This window comes from Triturus cristatus, chromosome 8, assembly GCF_964204655.1.
Source record: "Triturus cristatus chromosome 8, aTriCri1.1, whole genome shotgun sequence".
In the NCBI taxonomy this organism is placed as follows: Eukaryota; Metazoa; Chordata; class Amphibia; order Caudata; family Salamandridae; genus Triturus; species Triturus cristatus.
The window spans coordinates 30,738,537-30,759,002 of record NC_140591.1 but is presented as its reverse complement, the minus strand read 5'-3'; the positions used below and the strand labels follow the sequence as shown (position 1 = coordinate 30,759,002).

Sequence of the window (20,466 nt, the reverse complement as noted above, 5' to 3'; positions counted from 1 at the left end):
AAACGCAAATCCATGACAAGCCCAGTTCACCAGCAACATCTACAGTACCACGAGAGGTTGATCCGGTAACCCTTCCTCTTCGGACAAAGAGCGAGAAGAAGGCGAAATCCCAGATCTAGCTGCCGATCCCTGTGAGGACTACACTATTCCTACTCCTTCACCTACGTCACACCATTCGGCGGATTCTCCGCCAGAAGACGTAGGGGGTTCCCACAACTTAATAGAGATGGCTTCTAATAGATTCCATCTCCTCATGGAAATTAAGCATACAGACTGCTTCCTGTATAACTTTAAAGAAGAAGCTAGAAAGTCAATGCGCACAATTCCAATTATTGACTACATTTGGCAAGAGGTTGTAAAGATAATGATGACCCCGGCAACAATACCACCAGTGCTCTTTCGCATAGAGAAAAAGTACAGAGCCCCAGAAAATTCCCCTTCTTGTCTGACTGGCCATCCGCAACCGGATTCTGTTATTTCACAGGCAGCACAAAGGAGATCTAAGAACCCAGGCAACCCGATCTCCACTCCTCAGGACAAAGGAGGGCGTAAGTTTGACATTATGGGAAAGTGTTTCTCCACCATAGCTGCGACTAATATTAAGGCAGCCAACGCTTTGGCTATCATCGTATGTTATGACAGACAAATGTGGCCTGATATGGCTTCTCTACTAGACCTTATTTCTGAGGACAGAAAGGAGGAAGCCAGAAGATCCCCATAGAAGGAGAATGGGTAGCCTCAGAAACAATCGATTGCGCTATGGATATAGTCAACACGGGGCTCCGCCAACTGGCAGGAGTGGCTGTATTAAGATGCCAGGGGTGGTTAAAGGCAACCACACTTAGACCAGAGGTCCCGTCAAAAGTTCTGGAAATGGCATTTGATGGGTACGCCTTATTCGGCTAACATATTGATGAGGTGCTTCTTTCCATCAAAAAGGACACAGGTACTGTTAAATCCTTATGTTCCCTCCAATACAGAAAGATACCGTTCAGAGGGAAAAAGGACGTGGTTTTTCCAATTACAGAGGAAACTACCAAAGAGCTCAACAATACCATCCCTACCAGACACAATATAGGCATTCCTATCAACCTGCTGCCTACTGTCAACTGGCTACGGCTGGTTTCTCTCGCCAAGCGGGCCAAAAGAGAACATCGACCCAAGGCAGGGACAATGGGAGAAAAAAGTGATTTTACCAGGGTACCAGCTTCCCCCTCATCTTCCCCTCCCGTGGGTGCAAAGATATCCAGTTTCCTCCAGCAATGGGAGAGTATAACATCGGACCGTTGGGTATTGGATTTGATCACCTTCACCGCCACCCAGGAGAACCCCTCCCCCTCGTCTTCACTTATTGCAGAAGGAAAGAAAAATTATGCTTGCAAAAGGGGCCATGGAGAAAGTTCCAGCTCTGCAAAGAGGGCAAGATTTCTACTCCCGTTTCTTCTTGATTATGAAAAAGTCTGGGGAATGGAGACCAATTTTGGATCTCAGAAAGTTGGATGGTAACTTTGACTGAGATCTTACGATGTCTCAACAAAGGAGATTTCATGACCTCCCTCGACTCGAAGACGCATATTTCTACATCCCCATTCATCGGAAACATTGAAAATTCCTCAGATTCGTGGTGGCTGGTACCCACTACCAATTCAGGGTTCTCCCTTTCAGCCTCAAATCGGCACCTAGGATATTAACAAAATGCCTGGCACCTGTAACGGCAGCTCTACGCTCTCAAGGCCATCAAGTATTCCCATACTTGGACGACTGGCTGTAAAGGCTTCTAAGGCAAAGCCAGCGTCCAGAACCACCAACGCTTGTTTACAACTGTTCAGCAAACTAGGGTTGACAGTCAACGTCACAAACTCCTCTTTCATTCCCAGTCAAATTGTACCATTCCTGGGAGCCAGATTGGACACAATCCAATGCAAAGCATTCTTGTCGGAAGAACGTGAAAACCGACTACGTCTTTTGGCTGTAGCCATATCAAGAAAAAGGTCAGTTTTAGTAAAGAAATACAAGTCACTGCTAGGGATGTGCTCTTCAGCGATCGACTTGGTTCCCTTGGCCAGACTCAAAATGAGACCTCTCCAGGAAGATTTACAAAAACAATGGCTTCAAACATTGGGATCTTTCGAAGACATCATTCACGTTACTCCAGCCATGAAGATATCAATGAAATGGTGGTATCACACCCCAAACCTTTCAAAAGAGTTGACTTTCTTACAAGACATACCAGATTTCATCCTGACAACAGATGCTTCCATGGAGAGCTGGGGAGGCCATTTGCAAGACCTTCAAATTCAAGGCAAATGGTCCAATTCTCAAAAACAAAGTCATATCAACAACCTGGAGTTGAAGGCCATATTCCTCTCCTTACAGGCTTTCCTGCTGAGAATAGCAAGCGCCTCCGTACTGGTCCGTACAGACCACACGACCAGTATGTTTTACATAAACAAACAGGGAGGAAAAACAATTCTCATGCTTTCTCTAGAAGCGCAGGAACTGTGGAGCTGAGCAACAGAGAACGGGATCTCTCTCAAAGCTGAGCATGTTCCAGGTCTACTCAACACGCTGGCCGATGCTCTCAGCAGAGCTACAGACAATTGCCACGAATGGGAACTCAATCAATTCCAGTTGGACCGAGTATTTGCTCTATGGGGGTAACCAGCTCTGGACCTGTTTGCCACGAACATCAACATCAAATGCCGGTCCTATGCCAGCAGGTACCCCCTCCCGGGGTCTCAGGGCAATGCCCTTTCGATGCGATGGTCAGTGATATATGCCTATGCTTTTCCCCCATCCCATTGATCCCCAGAGTACTGACCAAAATGAAGCTGGAAGGATGTTGCCTGATTCTCATCGCACTCAGGTGGCCCAGGCAGCATTGGTTTCGGGACCTTCTTCACCTCTCAGAGAGGAGCCCTATTTGTCTGCAGCTGCTTCCTGCTCTTTTATCCAGGGACAACGGTCAAGTGCACCATCCGAATCCGGAGTCTCGGCATTTACACGACTGGCTCCTGAATTCTCAAGAGTGTAGAGATATTCTCTCAAAATCTAGAGCGGAACGCACCAACAAGACGTACAAACTTAAATGGAAGAGAGTCTGTATCTGGTACCAATGAAATGACCTGCATCCATTTCAAATATTCCACAACAGATTTTACCATATCTTCTCACCTTGGCAAAATCAGGTTTACCCTTTTCTTCGGTTAAGGTGCATCTGGCTTCCAACTCTTGCTATAGAAGAGCTTCCAGTGGCACTTCTCTGTATGCCTCAAGCCTTATCAAACAATTCATGAAAGGACTGTTCCGTGCTTTTCCTCCAGTGCGAGCACACCCACCAGAATGGAATTTAAACCTGGTTCTTACTCAACTCATGAAAAGACCATTTGAACCCATTCATAGAGCTGAATTGAAATACCTCACATGGAAAGTCGCCCTTCTGGCCTTCACTTCAGCCAGGAGGGTAAGCGAAATCCAGGCTTTCACAATTAGAAAACCCTTTATAATATTTAAGGAGAATGCTGTGATTATAAGGACTAATCCCACGTTTATCCCTAAAGTGCCTTCTCAGTTTCACCTCAGTGAGCCGGTTTTACTCCGGTCCTATTTTCCGCAACCATCAACGCCTGCGGAGCAGGCGCTACATACACTTGACGTCAAACGCTGCCTCGTGTTCTATCTTCAGAGAACAAAGGACATTTGAAAAACTGATCAATTACTTGTTGCCTGTGGCCAAGGCAGAGAAGGGACTGCAATAACAAAAGCCACTATCGCAAGATGGATATCAACTGCGATCCAATTCTGTCGTATCAAAGCCAACAAGCCTTTGAAAAGGATAGCAAAGGCTCACTCTACCAGAGCGGTTGCAACTTCTGCGGCCCTTTTCGCAAGGGTAACGTTAGAGAAGATCTGTCATGCTGCAACCTGGAGTACCACTCACACCTTCACGCAGCACTATTGCCTGGAAACCGCACAAGACGCAGATGCCTTTTGTTTTTATGGTGGTGTCAAATATATATATATATATGCACAAATATTAAAAAATTAAAAAATGTAGAACATATCTAAGTAAAGTATACCATTGGTTACATTATTATTCTTTATTTTCCTTTCGCAAATACTATGTATATGGAGATTTTGTTACATAAGTGATGTTTTACTTTCAAGAGTATATTCTGTGTACCCATTCACATTCATTTCACACAGGTATAGCCCTCAGGGGTTTTGTTCATGTTACCTAAGATTTTTTTGGGTTCAACACGTGTTAAAGTCTCCCACCATCCGCAACAGACAAACTGAAAGATTGGATGTCACTGCTTGCTATTCTGATTCAGGCATGTGAATCTATGAGAGATACCCCAATACTGGATTAGAAAATAAGTTACTTACCTGTAACTATGGTTATCCAGTATCGCTATCTTTCATAGATTCACATGCACCCACCTTCCTCCCCGTAGAGGCTGTTTCCTTAATATATTATATATTATACTTGTGCTGGGAAAATCTGAGGGAAACTGCCTCTGCTGGGAAGGTTCTAGTGGGTGCTAACTGCTGATTGGCTGCATTCAACATTTGGTCCTTTTTAAAAAAAGGACATAGATAGGCTATATTAGCATGGCTCAGGGTCATTATAGCCTATGTCATTATTTGAATACTGCTTAATTATTATACCGTGGCACACCCTCTCGACGACGGGGAATGACTCAGGCATGTGAATCTATGAAAGATACCAATACTGGATAACGGTAGTTACAGGTAAGTAACTTATTTTCTTTAAGGGTGCCTCTTCCGAATAGCGAGTCTGGGCCCTATGAATGCAAAACAGTAGCTATTTACCACCTACATCAAATAGGTGGTAAAGCTTTCGCGAACGGGAAGGTATCTCCAGGGGACCGCTTCCCCTTTGGGAATGCATGTGTAAATATTTTTTAAGGGTAGGCAGTGGTCCCAGGGAACGAAAACGTTTCATTTTTTTTCTTTAAATGCATCCCGTTTTCCTTTAAGGAAAACGGGCTGCATTAAAGTTTTTTTTTAAAAACTGCTTTATTTAAACGCAGTCCCAGACATGGAGGTCTGCTGAGCCCAGCAGGCCTCTATCCCTGGGAGGGCCAGCCATTCCCAATGGGGTCGCAAATTGCGAGTGCCTCATTAATATTCATGCGCCTCGCATTTTGCGATACTATTGGGAATCGCTAACAGTGTCTCTGACACTGTTGTACATTTGCTTTTGCGACTCGCAATTTTTCCCAATTTGCGGATCGCAAAAGCAAATGGTCGTACATCTGGCCCTAACTCCTGTCTGGGAGGTGGTCACACCTCCCTGTGACAGGATGCCTATTGTTCCACCTTCCTCTGCTCGAGCTTGGCTCAGCTCCTGGAGGGCAGAAATGTGTCTCTGGTCGGCAGCAACCATATTGTACTGCCCAGGACTAGAAGGCTGGTAGCGGGAACACCAGGGACCCAACGAAGCTCGCTTCTGAGGGGTGGAATCATACCTCCCACACTGGTTACAGGTGTGGGAGGTATGATTCCACAATGTTTGACACCAAACACTATAGGGTTACTTTCAGCCGTTTTAGAGTTGGTCATCACCGGTCGCGTAATGCCATTCAATATGTCGTAAATGGCTGCTTCACCACCAACCCGGGAAAATGGACTCCGTAGGGTGGAGGAGTGTTCTGCTCAAGCAGTGGAACCCTCTCACTTAGAATCAAGCACCCTGCCTTCAGGATTGATAAGGCCTGGTATAGGGGTTAGGTGTAGTGACCCTTAGATATAGTAAACCTATATCTTAAGTAAGTGGTGCCTGCACTATCTTATAGAGGCTGCTATGACCGACCTGTAGTTCCATTTTACATGGCCTCTCATGGGTGGCATAATACATGCTTCAGCCCATGGGAGACATCAGGGGTACCTATGCCCTGGGTACATGGGTACCATATACTAGGGACTGACAAGGGTACCCCAGTATCCAATCTGAAGTGTACCTAAGTACATAACATAACAGTTTAGGGAGAAAGCAGATGAACTGGGGTCCTGAGTAGCAGGATCTCAGTCAGACGAGTCAAAAACAGTATTACATGAAGCAAAAAGTGGGGGTAACCATAAGAAGCAGATCCTACTTTCCTACACTACCTGTTCAAAAAGGCAGGCTAGGACTCACAGGTTTCTAAATGTACTATTGTGTCCACTGTAACACAAAGGTTCTCAACTCTATGTACTAAAAAAGACAATAAATATGCTATGATGTTTAAGATGGGGCTTGGCTAGCTATGAAGGTCCGCATTATTTTAAAAACGTGCAATTGAAGATCTTGACGAGCATAACGAACATGTGGAAGCAATAGTGTAAATCCTATGGGCTTATACTGATTAATGGCCACTCTGCTCTCTTTGGGAATCTTGTATTACCTGACATTTTTCATGATTGTCTGCTAAAATTATGGGCCAAATGTGGTTTGACCTAAATTGTGCAATTATTCTGTGGTGGTGTTTTACAGTCATTCTCTGATCTGCAAAAGGTATTTTCCATATCAAAATATGACTATAAATGTCTGCAGGTGTGGAATTTTGTTCACATGCATAAAGATAATATCTGTACGGACAAAATAAATCCTGTTAGATCTGATATATAAAGAAAATAAAAAATTATAGAGTTATATAATATCTTTATAGAATACGCTAAGGTTGATCTAGAAGGTATCTCACAAAAATTGTCAAATATGCTTTTTCAGGATATTTATAATGTGAATATTATAAACTCTTTAATAGGACATTTGATACACCAGTAAAATTGCTCTAATGGAAGTGTCACGAAGATTCTAGATGCCCTCATTGTCATATTAAAGAAGCCAATAAAGTTCATATGTTTGAACAATGTAGGTGCATTTTCAGACTTCTGGACTAAGCTCTTTCTGATTTGATGAATGTAGACTTAGGGCCAGATTTAGATTTCAGTGGACTGGTTTCTCCATCACAAACGTGACGAATATATTGTCTGCCATATTAGAAGTGCATTATATCTAATAGAATTTGTAATGTAGCGGACGGCATATCCACCACGTTTGTGCTGGAGTAACCAGCCTGCCGAAATCTATAACAATGTAAAAAAATGTATTTAATTTTTGCAATCTTGTTGTCCGATGGACTACATCGTTACCTATGGATATACATGAACAGTGTTAAATCATAGAGCATAACAATGTAACTTTCCAGTAAAATACAATATACCTAGATACGTACCATAGTTAATGACAATGTTTTACAGTGTGTGTCATTTCCTTGAATCAAATGTCCGGATTTCAGAGTCTATTGCATTTGACATCGCTGTCTGCTGTGGTAGGGCGAGACCGCGGTAATCTGCCAGATCTGTGGGCAACCACGCGCCAGGAAAACCGGTATTTCCAGCCCCATGTAAAAGTCCATCCCGTTTTTCCATGCCCTGACAGTAGGGGAGATTTCGGATTTCCATAGCCTAGCTATGTCTCATTTAGCAAGGGTTAGGCCGTGCCATAGGAGATGACGTTAATACCTGTTACCACCTAGTCAGTGATATGGAGCAGTGTGAGACTGGTGGACTTGGGGAGTTCCCATCCTAGGATTTCTGTTAGGCATGCATGTACTCCTGACCAGAACAAAATCTATATACGACCAAACTGTATGTAAGAATGTACCTTTGTCGCTCTGGCATCGTAGACATGCCGGGGAGTCGATCAGAGCAGCTCTCCATAATCTAAAGCGTTTATAATTTGCCCTATGAAGGTACTTAAATTGGATGAGTCGTAGGCGTGAGGAAATGGCTGCTCCCCGGGGGGACTCCAAAGCTTCTGTCCAATCATCGGAATCTAGGGGGCCTAAGCCTGTTTGCCAAGAAGTCTTTAGTGTCTGAAGTGTTGTGGTGCTATGTATAATGAGGGGTTGGTAGATTTTGGATATCCTATGTTTGCCTAGATCTCCAATTAGGAGTTTTCCCTCCAGAGGGTTAAAGTCTGGAAGTGACTCAAGCTTGCCTATGTGGGGTGTGATAGCATGACGAAGCTGTAAATATTTATAGAACTGGGAATTATGCATTGAAAATTCGTCTTTTAGTTCCTGAAATGATTTGAGTGTAATGCCGATATCCCAGTAGTAGAAATTCCTATTCAGTCCCACCCGCGAAAGCCCTGAAGATCCACCAGCTGGGGTAATAGTTTGTTGTGCCATAACGGTGTTTCACGCGTGATGCGCCCCCACCAGCCCATTCTCCGTAGGGATTGCCGCCAGTAAAAGATTACCGCTCTGTTGGTGGATGGCAATGATTGGATATCCGATCTACTGTATAGCTGTGATGTGAGAGCCAGGTCATTCGTTATCCAGCGTTCCACTGCATGCGCTGGGCCGCCACTGGGTCCATATAGCCAGTCATTCAGTACCTGAAGGAGATAAGCCTGTACATTCTCTGCTGCAATCCCACCACAGTACTTTGACTGGAAGCAGATGTGAATTGACCCAACATAGCATTGATGTGTCGAAACCAGGATGGTAAATTTGGATAGGCCCTTAATTTTAACTGCTAAAATTGTTATATTTGGCTTCGATAATGCATTTATGCAAACCCATTCCCTATTTATTTTTAATGGTATTGTTGTGGTGAAACTATGTATTGCCCGTGAATTAATCAGTCACGCTGCCCCAAATATGGAGAACTGGCTGCCACTCGATACTTGACTTTTTTTTCCCTTTTTCTCCTATAAGTATGCTTCATTCATCTGCATAATTTGTATGTATTTATGTTCCAAGTATCAAAGCCTTTATGCGCTTTGTATCATGTTGGTATATATACTCCTCTGCAACAGTAAAGAAAATAAAAAATAAAACAAGAGGCCACCATATCCATCCTGTGAGCGATGGTTCTCGGACTGACCTTCACAACATTTTGTCTCCTCTTTCCCTGCAGTTTTTCCATGAAGCACTGCCATACACGACAGTGATTCAATTTCCTCTCGGTCACCTTTCATTTCAATTTATTTATTTTTTTATATAGGAATGGCAGATACCACATCTATTATTTCTTCACAAATTAAAGAGGAGGCAGTGGCTTCTTCTGTGGAACATCTAGAATTTGAGAATAAAGGATGGGTCAATAATACTACAGGTGAGTTAAAAGCACCTTCTATGTTTATTAATTATTGCAGGCTGCTCGCCCATCAGTATTCTGGAATCAAATCATATCAATAATGTTACTCTTGAGTAGATAACACCTCCTGATAAGGCATGCAAGTGACCTCCTCTAACCCAAAAGTAGTAGAATAGTTGTTCTATATTATTCTACCATAGGTCCACAACTGGGATTGTGATTAGATCAGTTTCTGTGAGTGTTTCAGTTTTCTGCAGCTCCCCATTTCATACTTCAGCCTGTGATCTTTCTATTTATTATGTATTTGATACTGTAGGTATAAAGCAGCGCAGGAGCAGAGGTTCTCCCTCTGATTATTTAAGACTGAGTCAACTTGAACTCTTTTCCCTTAGGATAAACTATACTGTGGTGTAATTTCTAAATAAGCCTTGAGTGAGTTTATAATAACATCTGAATTATGATTAAACTTAAAGAGTAAATTAGTCCGCCTCTGAGATGTTTCTAAGTAAAAATGCTGCTGGAAGTTAATGGATTAGTTGTGGGTTTGTTTTTTCTTTCTACTGTTTTTTCTTAAGAAACTTTTGTGAGGGGGAGGGAGATCATTTTGTGGTGCAATATCAGGGCACCAGTATGTGCTTGGGGGGTGGAGTATGTGGACAGCGGGCATGTCCACATTTCCTAAGGGGTGGAGGGGTTTTTGTTGGGGGAGGATTAGGGTGGCTTGGGCTAGTTGGAAAAATGAGCAGATGCTATAAGGAATGCGTTAAATGGTGTAGGAATCAATGGAAAATAGAATTGCAGTGCATTGAGTTTTTTGATCTTATTTACTTCGTGAATGAGTTCATCCAGTAATTGCCAAATTCTTTCTGTCAACCTTAATGGAATTTTGAACAGACGTAAATATGGTGGATTGATTAGGTGGCTAGTTACTTTAAAACCTCAAATTCTTTTTTTTACAGGAAACTCATTTGAAATCCAATACCCCAAAATGTAACATTTCAGGAATGTTTTCAAGGGTCTTTTTTTCTCCAGCAGGTGTTGCAATGCGGGGGGTGGCCATATATTTTTCTCGTGAAGTTGATTGGGTATTTCTTCAGGAACAAAGATAGGAAGGTGGATATGGGTACAGGTGTCATTCAACGGCCAGATTTTGAATTTTGTTAGTTATTATGGACCAATATTTGATGACGAAGCTGCATTATGTTCACTTTATAAACTGCTGATTGGGGTCACGGGGCAAATTGTTTTGGGGGGCGATTTTAATTATATTCAGGACTTGAAAATGGATACCTCAAATAGAGGAAAAAACAATTGAAACCTAAAACAAAGAAGCTTTTTGATGCTTTGATAGATGATCTCCAGCTAGTTGATGCATGGGGTTTTTTAAATCAAACTGGTCGTAAATATACTTGTTCTTCACGCCAACATCAAACTGCATCTCGTATAGACTTTCTATTGTTTTCACGTTCTTTGATTCTTAGAGATGCAGATATTGATGCTAACGCTTTCTCTGACCACTCTTATGTTCAAGTATGTATAGAATTGGGTTTTACCAAAAAGCGTAGATCTAAGTGGCAGATGGACCGTCTTCTTTTGCAAGATCCAGTCTGGATTGATGAATTTAGATGTTGGATAAAAGATTACTTTTCTATTAATGAAGGGACCGTTGATATGTTTTCTGTTTGGGGGGGCTTTAAGGCTGCAGCCCGTGGGCAGATGATTGCCACCACTGTTAAGAAAACTAGGGAACGTTTTGATAAAATAACACAACTTCAGCAGTCATTAATTTATGCTGCTAATCCGGTGGGCTCTTTAAATCGGACTCAGTTGGAATAGGCTAGGAAGGCTTTAAAAGATTTTTTTATTTTAGAAGAAATAAATAGCTCCCAGACTTATTCTCAGAAGGTCTATGAAGAAAGTCAAATGGTGGGTAAGATGCTCGCCTGGTCAACTCGGGCTCGACAAGAATCCGCCTGCATTGTCGAAATAATAGATCCCCAATCCAATACAATAGTTACCGATAGAGCTGATATTCCTCAGATATTTCTTAATCACTTTCAACAAATTTATACCACCAATCATTCGGTAAATTCCGAGCTGATTGAGGAGTATTTTGCTTCACTTCAAGTTCCTAAAATATCGCAGAATGTAGTGACGATGCTGCAGATGAAAATTACTGTTGCCGAGATAGCGGCAGTGATTAAATCTTTGGCGGGAGCAAAAGCTTGTGGTGAGGATGGGTTCCCAAGTGAACTTTATAAATAATTTGTGAAGGAGTTGACCCCTTTTTTGACCAAGTTATTTGCTTATATTAAAATGGGTGGGGCGGTGTCTCCTGAATTAAAAAAAGCGATAGTAGTTAGCTTTGTAAAAAAAGGTAAACCCTCCAACAATTTGAATTCTTACCGTCCAATCAGTTTATTGAATACCGATTATAAAAAAAATTATGAAGATTTGGACACAGCGTTTCACTTCTGTAGCTAAGGAAGTGATTCATGGAGATCAAACGGGGTTTATTGCGGGCCGAATGATGTCAACTAATACCCGCTTTTTGATCCAAGCTCTTGATTTTTTTAATATGAATAAGACTCCTGCTTGTATTATGATGGTAGATGCAGAAAAGGCCTTTGATTTAGTTAATTGGGATTCGTTATTTTATGCACTTTTTAGGTTTGGTTTTCCACCATTTGTAATAACTATGATAAAAAATATTTACCAGGGGGCACAGGCTCAGATTATAGTCAACAGGGATCAAGCAGGATTAATAAAGATAAACCGTGGGACTAGGCAAGGTTGTCCCTTATCACCTCTTTTGTTAACTTTTTTTTATCGAACCTCTTGCTATTAGAATACGAGCCAATAGGAATATTAGAGCCCCTATCGAAGGCATGGCAAAACTGAAACTTTTTGCTGATGATGCTATTTTATATTTAGATCCAGAAAAGTCAAATTTACAGTCAACATTGGCGGAATTCAGGAAATTCGAACAAATAGGGGGCTATAAAATCAATCCTTCTAAAACTGAAATTTTAATGTTAAATTGTGGGCCGGCATGCCTTCCAGAAGAATTAAAACAACAGGTAAGAAAAACTGATCCTATTAGGTATTTGGGAATATACGTTACAGGTCATTATGGGGAATTGGTTAAGAATGATTATGAAGCCACCAGTATCAAGATTCAGAATTTGTTGAATAAATGGTCTAATCTTCCTTTGACTTTGATAGGACGAGTGGCATTAATTAAGATGTCTATTTTACCTCTTTTTAATTTTTTTTTTTGTTCACAAATATCCCGGTCAAGGTCAACGTTAGTTTTCTTAAAGGAATCGATGTTATGATTAGATCATTTGCGTGGAATAATAAGACTGCTAGAGTTAAGCTTCCAATTTTGCAATTAGATACTCAGCTGGGCGGGTTGGCACTTCCAAATATTTGTTTATATTATGATGCATCACTTTTTGATTTTGTAGCATGTTTGTTGTCTAAACCTTATCAGGTCGATAATTGTTTTATCAGCAAGATTATCCAAGAGGCCGGAACTCAACTCCCTACTTCGAAACTCCCAAAGCGAACTCGATATAAAACATTACTAGATTTTTCAAATCGATTGCGTATTGTTTTTAAACAAAAGGATCTCTCAGGGTTCTTTTCATTAAAATTAATTGAGTGTCGAGATTTAGGTTTATATATTCATTCTACTCAATTGAAAAAATGGAACGATTCTGGTTTGGGGGTTTGAATCAATTGGACATTCAGGGCAGGTTGATTACCTGGGAAGAAGTCCAGGCTAGAAGTCTGGGTCCCAATAAACCTTCTTTTTTTTAATTGATTCAAATTATTAATTTCTTAACAAAGAATAATTTTATTTTTAATATCCCTCCTGGTAAAATTGCTTCCGCATTAAATGTTGCGAGATTATCTGGAGTGGGCAATTGGTATTGTTTATTGAATAATCAAGATAAATCTCCTTTGGTACTAAAGATGTTGGAGAAAGTCGAAGCTCATACTCAATGTGTTTTTTCGTATCAGGAATGGCAAAAGATTTCATCTTTAGGGAATAAGGTTTTGAGAGCTGCTAATTATAAAAGAATGGCATTTTTTGCCAACTGGATGGTATATTATACTCCAGAAGCACTAAATAAAATGTATCCAGATGTGATAAATAGTTGCTTTCGCTGTGGTACTTCAGCAGCAGGGGGTTGGCAACCTATTTTTTTTTCCTGCCCTAAATTAAAGGTTTTTTGGGAAAAAATATTTGCATATTTTAGTGGCGCGATTCGGAAAATTTATAAACCTTCAGTAGAAGCTGCTCTGTTCGGCATAGGTAGTAAGGAGGTTATACTCTCCGAATTTCAGCGACGTTTTCTTGCTATCGCTACGTTGGTTGCCCGTTCATTGATTCTACAAAACTGGATATCATTGGAAATATCGTTATCCAGTATTGGGGTATCTTTCACAGATTCACATGCCTGAATCATTCCCCGTTGCCGAGGCGGGAGTCCCCGGTAAATAAAAAAAGTAGTGCCAAAATGTTAGTAGTAGTAGAAGGCCCAAAGAAAAGGCCTAAAGCCTATATCTTAGTAGCCTATCTACCTCATTATGCAAAAGAACCAAGAATTTGGTAACAACCAATCAAACACCAGCACCCTTCTAGAACCCTCTCAGCAGAGCCAGTTCTCCTCAGATTTTCACCGCACGTCGTGTGGAAGGGAGTCTCCCTGACTGCCTCTGTTTTTTCAACTTGCTACAGCATGTCTGACAAGAAGGCCTTGTTTAAATCCTGCAGGACCTGCACCAAGAAGAGGGTCCATGTTGATGATCAACATTTGGACTGCATTTACTGCCTCTACCCTAAACATGAGGCAAGAGATTGCAAGATTTGCCGCACCTTCCCTACCAAAACTCTTAGGGATAGGGAGGCGAGAGTGCTTTTGTGGCTGAAATCCTCTTCGGCTGAGGAGGATGACAGAGCCTCTACTTCTAGCAAGAGAGCTAGATCGCAGGACAGCTCTTCCAGTGAGGGGAAGAAGCGCCAGAAATCTCACCATTCTACTTCTGGTTCTGTTCAGAGGAGTCCCAAAATCTCCTCTGAATCAGCGCACTCTCCTCAGGATTCTACGGTCAAGGCTAGGACACAAACTGTGAGTAAAAGCCTTTCAAAATCTCTGGCTTTCTCTTCTACGATTTCTGTCACCTCGTCTGCTCCTTCATTGACGGATACCATCTCGACGACGGCCATTACCTCTCCTGTTCTGTCAACGAGGATTTCTATCCTCTCAAAAAAGCCCGTCGTCGGCGAAGTCCTCGTCGACGAAGCCAGCATCGACGATACCATCGATGAAGCTTTCATCGTCGAAAAGAGAAGCGTCGACAAATATCTCGTCGTCGAAAGTCCCGTCGACGAAGAGCTCGTCGACGAAGATCCCATCGACGAAGACCCCGTCGACGTCGAGCCCGTCGACGAAGGCTCCGTCGGCGTCGAGCCCATCGATGAAGACCCCGTCGACGACGACCCTGTCGACGACGATGATCCCGTCGACGACGATCCCATCGACAAGTCCGTCAACGATAGCCCCGTCGACGACGACCTCGTCGACGATGGACACTAAAAACCTATTAACAACAACTACAATGCCTGGAAATGTACCTGTTCAGTCTCCGACACTTGCAATGGCGCCCGCTCATTCCACTCCTATTTCCACCAGGAGTTTCCAGCTAAAGACTTTTCAAAGACAGGAATGTAGCGACATATCACCGCTTACTCCCTCACATCTCCTAGAAACATATGTGCAGGGTGAGGATGATGATTATGAGGATGACGAGGACGAAAGGCCCTTTGGGATCGCTCGCCATCCTTCTGAACTGCACATCAAGTGTCAAGATGACGATGATGATGAGGAGGAGGACAATTATCAGGGGCATTACTATCAGGAAGACATAGTCGTTCCGCATCATAGACCTTGCTACAGACAACCTCGTCAGAACGAGATGTCACATCTGCCTCCGACTTTAATTCAAGACCTGCAAGCCATGCTTGCAGATTATAAGCAGCGTTTTCCACTGCAGCCAGTCATTCCACAGGTTCCGCGGACTGCGCCGCAGCCGGACCCATTGCCTTTGCCTGGAGATCCAGCCCCAACGCCTCAACTGCCACCCACCCCTCTACCATCTGATTCGCCCCCAGAAGATATAGGGGGGTTCCATAACCTTATGCAGCGCGCTGCGACCAGGTTCCACTTGCCGGTTACCATTGAGCAGTCTGACTGTTTTCTTCATGACTTTAAAGAGGAGTCAAGAAAGGTCACAAGAGCTATCCATATCATTGACTACATTTGGAAGGAAGGAGTTAAAATTATGAAAAACCCAGCATCAGTGCCAGCGGTGCTTCCACGGATTGACAAAAAATACCGTGCTCCTGCCTACAGTCCTTCCTGTCTCATTGGCCAACCTCGGCCAGACTCGGTTATCTCACAGGCAGCCCAGCAAAAATCTAAGAATCCGGCAGCACCTGTCACTACACCACCGGATAGGGAAGGACGACGCCTGGATTTAATTGGCAAAAAATTTTCAACTATGGCAGCTGTGAGAAGTTGGCCTGATGTATGATGTCACTAGTTCTAGTGTACACCTTATATCAGTCCAAATACCCTTATGGTGATTGGTTGTAAAGTCAACCTTATAGACCAGCTATCCTAGTGGTAGCAGGGACAAGAGCAGTCTTAGGCTAAACTCTGAATGGCATGTGAAGCCAGCTGTGATACCATATATAATCCCTTGAATACCAAATGAAAGGACACCACAACAGATATATATATAAAATAAAGTGTATTTATTCTAGTCAAACCCTCAGCACTCTTTATGAGATTAGAGGTAAGTACAACACAGTCTTATTTAAGCATACATTAAGTCACACAGGTAAGTAATACAGTTAGGCCCTAGGGGCCACGCAAACCATATACTAAGTAAGTGGTATAAGGAACACTGTCACGGAAATAGGATAGGCCTAGGCCTAGGGAATCGCTGGGGCTACACTACACTAGCAACAGTTAGGAAGTGGGAGGCCCACGGGATTCAGGTGCAGAGTGGAAACACTCACGCGTAATGCGTAAAAGTCGATAGAAATAGTAGGTGTTAGAAATTAACAGTTTAAGGACACTTCTGAAGCAGCTAGAGAGTCGAGACTCGGAAATTAGACCCTAGGATAGTCACTACCCTTGTGAGCACCGAAGTACCCAAGTTACCTAGCCCACAGGCTGCGGGTGCATAGGTGTGAACTTGCGTCGGGTTTCGTCGTGGACTTCTATGGATGCCTGAAGGAAAGTTGCTGACAGGCAGTCAGTGAAGAGTGTCAGGTGGATCCCAAGGCTGGGATCAAGAAGAGAGGAGACCTGCAAGCAGAAGGGACAGAGTCAAGGTCACTAGCCAGTGACCACGTGGAACCAGGAAGGAACCAGGCGATGTCGTGAAGATTGCAGGTGAAGGTGAAGCTTGTCCCTGCAGCCACGAGGACCAGGAAACGTCGAGGACGACCAGGACCAGGAGGCGAGCTGTCCCACGAAGGCTCTTGCTGTCGGCGGCGTCGAAGTTGGACTAGGACTCACCAAGCCTTGGCAAGCGGAACCCACGAGGAACGGAGGACTTGCTTCTGGTGCAGACTGTGGATGTGGATCAGGGTCGGAGGAGTCTGGAAGTCAAGGCTCTGGTCAGGCTCTGCAGTCGGTCCCTCGTAGAACGTCAGCAAAGCAAAGGGTAAGTCTCTTGATGGTGCCTGTTCGCACAGGGTAGCCACTCCTTGGCCACAAGGGAGATTCTTCAGTCTTCTTCTTTCGTCGAATGTCGAAGGTCCAGAGTTTCTGTTCAAGTTGCAGGTTCAGGATAATCTAAAGTCTTGAGGCTCAACTCCCACTCTTATACTAATCTGGGGGGCTGGGATACCTGCTAGGTCACGCCTTATGGGTGGGACCTGGGAGGGGGTGGTTACACCCACTTCCCTTTGTCTAGTTTCGCGCCAGAGCTGGGGCTGGAGTGCCCCAGCGCCGGTTTGAACTGGACTATGCAAGGAACACCTTGTGTGCCCCAGGCATGTCTCATTCCTTTCAGCCCACCCTGCCCCAATACACTAAAGGCTGTCTGGGGAGGTGCTAGCACCTCCCCAAGCAGGAAACCTATTGTCCAGGCCTCCCTGGCTGGGATCACTCCCAGCAGCAGGAGGTCAGACTTGTGTTGTGGCAGCAGCATCCATTTTGTGATGCTGAGGCTTTGGTCAGAGGCTAACAGTAAAGTATGATTTCAACATGTCTTTCCCTCTAGAAGGGGGGAATAATATCCTCATGTCCAGAAATGGTATGGGGGTATTATTCCACAGTGTTAGACACCTTACACGACATGTTTCGATAAAGCCAAACCATAGTTACCATAACCGTTTAAGATTATAAGGCACTTTAAGAGTATATGGTAGGCTATATCATAGAACAGCTATAAGGACATGGTTCCGAAAGCTGCAGACAGGCTCAGCTCATGCTAGAGCACCATCTCACATGTTACCAAGCACTCTGCCTCCAGGATTGTTAAGGCCTGCCATAGGAGTGGCTGATAGGTACACATGTGTCTATATGTACGTTAGGTATAGGAATACTACACCTAAGCAAGGGGTGATTACACGACCTTGCCCCAGCTGAGTGATCAGCCAGTTGTGTCAAAATGGAAGGCCAGGCCAGGGGTGGCATAATACATGCTGCAGCCCCTGGTAGGCCTAGGGTACACCTATGCCCTGGGTACCTAGGGTACACTGTACAGGGGCCAATAAGGTGATCCTATCCAAATGGGTTATGCACCTAAAGTACATAGTATCAATTTAGAGAGAGAACAGCAGGGCTGTGGGTCTGATTAGCAGGCCCACAGCCACATCTAAGTCGAAAACCAGTAAAGCAAAAGCAAAAAGTGGGGGTGAACATAGAAAGCAGACCCTACTCTCCTACACAACCCCCCCCCCCCCAAACTTAGGGACATTAAACTAACCTTGACCAGTTGAGTCTTCATGTTCTAAGTGGAAATATCTGGAGAGTCCATCTGCATTGGCATGGTCAGTCCCAGGTCTATGTTCCACTGTGAAGTCCATCCCCTGTAGGGAAATGGACCACCTAAGAAGTTTGGGATTTTCACCCTTCATCTGATTTAGCCACAAGAGGGGCTTATGGTCTGTCTGAATCTTTTTTTTTTTTTTTTTTTTTTTTTTTTTTTGAAACCGTTTATTGCAGTTTATAGAAGTTACAGGTATGGGCCTACAACCACACGGCCGGCCGCTAGAGCATCAAAAGCATATTACATACATACAGCAAAAAACTTTCTCAGCGGTGCACAGTAGGAAGACAGGAGTGATCAATGGTGCAGGCCTCACAGCTCCATGCCCACAGTACGGTTCCATTTTCTTAAAGCAAAACAACGTAAACAAACCACAACCGCAAGGCAACCCTCGATCCAAAGTGACAACACGTGCTCCATACGTGGGGGATCCAAACCAGCAGCAAAATTCTGAAGAGGGGGACGGGAGTAGATCAGGGACTGGGGGACCGCGCGCCCGCGGCCAAGGGAGGGGCGCCATCTAGGGAGACGGAGCCGGCGAGGCCGCCGGTAGCAGCGGCGGCTCACAAATACCCCCGCGGTAGGCGTTCCAGGGGCCCCAGAGTTTCATCCACGCCCCAGGCTTACCCCTCGCCACATACACCACCTTTTCACGAAACATACACCAATCCATATGCTCTTTCCAGGCCGACACCGCAGGGGGCCTCTGGGATCCCCACAATTGGGCAATATCACGCTTGGCTATCATGTATCCCAGAGTCACCCACCGCGCCTGCGGGACCGAGTAGTCATTTGGTTCCCAGACATTCAGCAAGCATCTCCTCGCTTCAGGCAGCAGCGCGACACGCGTAACCATTCGTAGAACCTCATGCACACCACGCCAGAATCGCTCCACCTTCGGGCACTCCCACAGTATATGCATGAAAGTCGCCAACGCACCACAGCCACGCTTACACATTCCATCACCGGCAAAACCCATACGTAAAAGCCTTGGCCCCGTCACGTAGACCCGGTGAAGGATCTTGAGCTGGACGAAACGAAGGCGAGCCGGGATGGCCACCTCTTTCGGAGAGGCCACCGCGGAGATCCAATCCTCGTCGTCCAGCTCCAGCCCGTCGGCAACCCAAGCCTCGCGGAGACTAGTCAGCAGACACGATCTATCGTTAATCAATTTTTTGTATATGAGGGAGATCGTGCTGTCCGGGACATGGCCATCTAGCACTCTGTCCTCCAGGGGGGAAGACTCCGGAATGGATGCAACATCCGGGAAGACGGAGCCCAGCGCATGGCGGACCTGTAGGTACCGAAAGTACTCACTGCCCTGCAGCTGAAACTCCGCCTGCAGCGTCTCAAAAGTTTTGAATCCCCCCCTCGTCCAGAGATCTCCCACCGTGCTGATTCCGATCGTGTCCCACTTCTCGAAGCCCTTCGACGTCCACAGGGAGCCCAACCTCTCAGATGCATACAGCGGAGACGCTCGGGTCAAACGGTCCTTCCACCCCATAGCTGCATTAGCCGCGTGCCAGACACGCACCATGACACGCGTCGGTCCCGTCAAACGGGAGTCGGGCGCGCCAGAGTAGAGCGCTCGATTATAATCGCCACCGGGCAGAAGCGTCCTGTCCATCTCAAATGCCGGGTTCAAGGCGGGCCCGTAAAGGCCATGATTAATTGCAGCTAGTTGGGAGGCCCAGTAATACCGTTTGATGTCCGGGAGGGCGACCCCTCCATCGTACCACGGGAGCGTCAATTTAGCCAGAGCAATACGCGGCCTCCCGTCCCAGAACAGGCGCCGCTGGAGGCCCTCCACCTCGCGAAAGTAGCGTGCCGGGACCAGGTCCATGGTATTCTGGAGGGCGTAGAGGAAGCGCGGCAGGGACATCATTTTAAATAAGGCCGCTCGGCCGAGCGGCGAGAGCGGCAGACGCCGCCAGCGCACCACGTCCTCCCTCAGACGCTGGAGGGGGGGCAGCAAGTTCCGCTCATAGCGGGCCTCCGGGTCAAGAGTGATATATATACCCAGGTACCGGAAACCCTGGGAGGCAATCTGGATCGGACAGTCCCGTGGCAAGACCGGGGCCTCCCCGGAGAGCACATAGACACAGGATTTCGCCCAGTTGATGACCAGGCCTGAGTTGCGACCGAAGGAGCGCAAAACATCAACCAAGACGATCAGTGACTTGCGCGGGGAGGCGAGATACAAAAGGATATCGTCAGCATAGAGGGACACGCGGTCCTCATGCTCGGGGGTCCAGCGGAGACCACGGATAG

At 45.0% G+C, this 20,466-nt stretch overlaps 1 protein-coding gene across 5 annotated transcripts in view; it reads left to right on the top strand.

The window, feature by feature from the left end:
- The window catches only part of LOC146799886 (uncharacterized), a 461,224-nt gene that overhangs the window by 254,684 nt on the left and 186,074 nt on the right, over positions 1–20,466 (top strand). For all 5 annotated transcript variants that reach the window (XM_085620820.1, XM_085620817.1, XM_085620818.1 and 2 more), the window contains one exon: positions 9,022–9,132. In XM_085620820.1, coding sequence (XP_085476946.1) covers positions 9,022–9,132 — 111 coding nt within the window. The remainder of the gene's footprint in view (positions 1–9,021; positions 9,133–20,466) is intronic.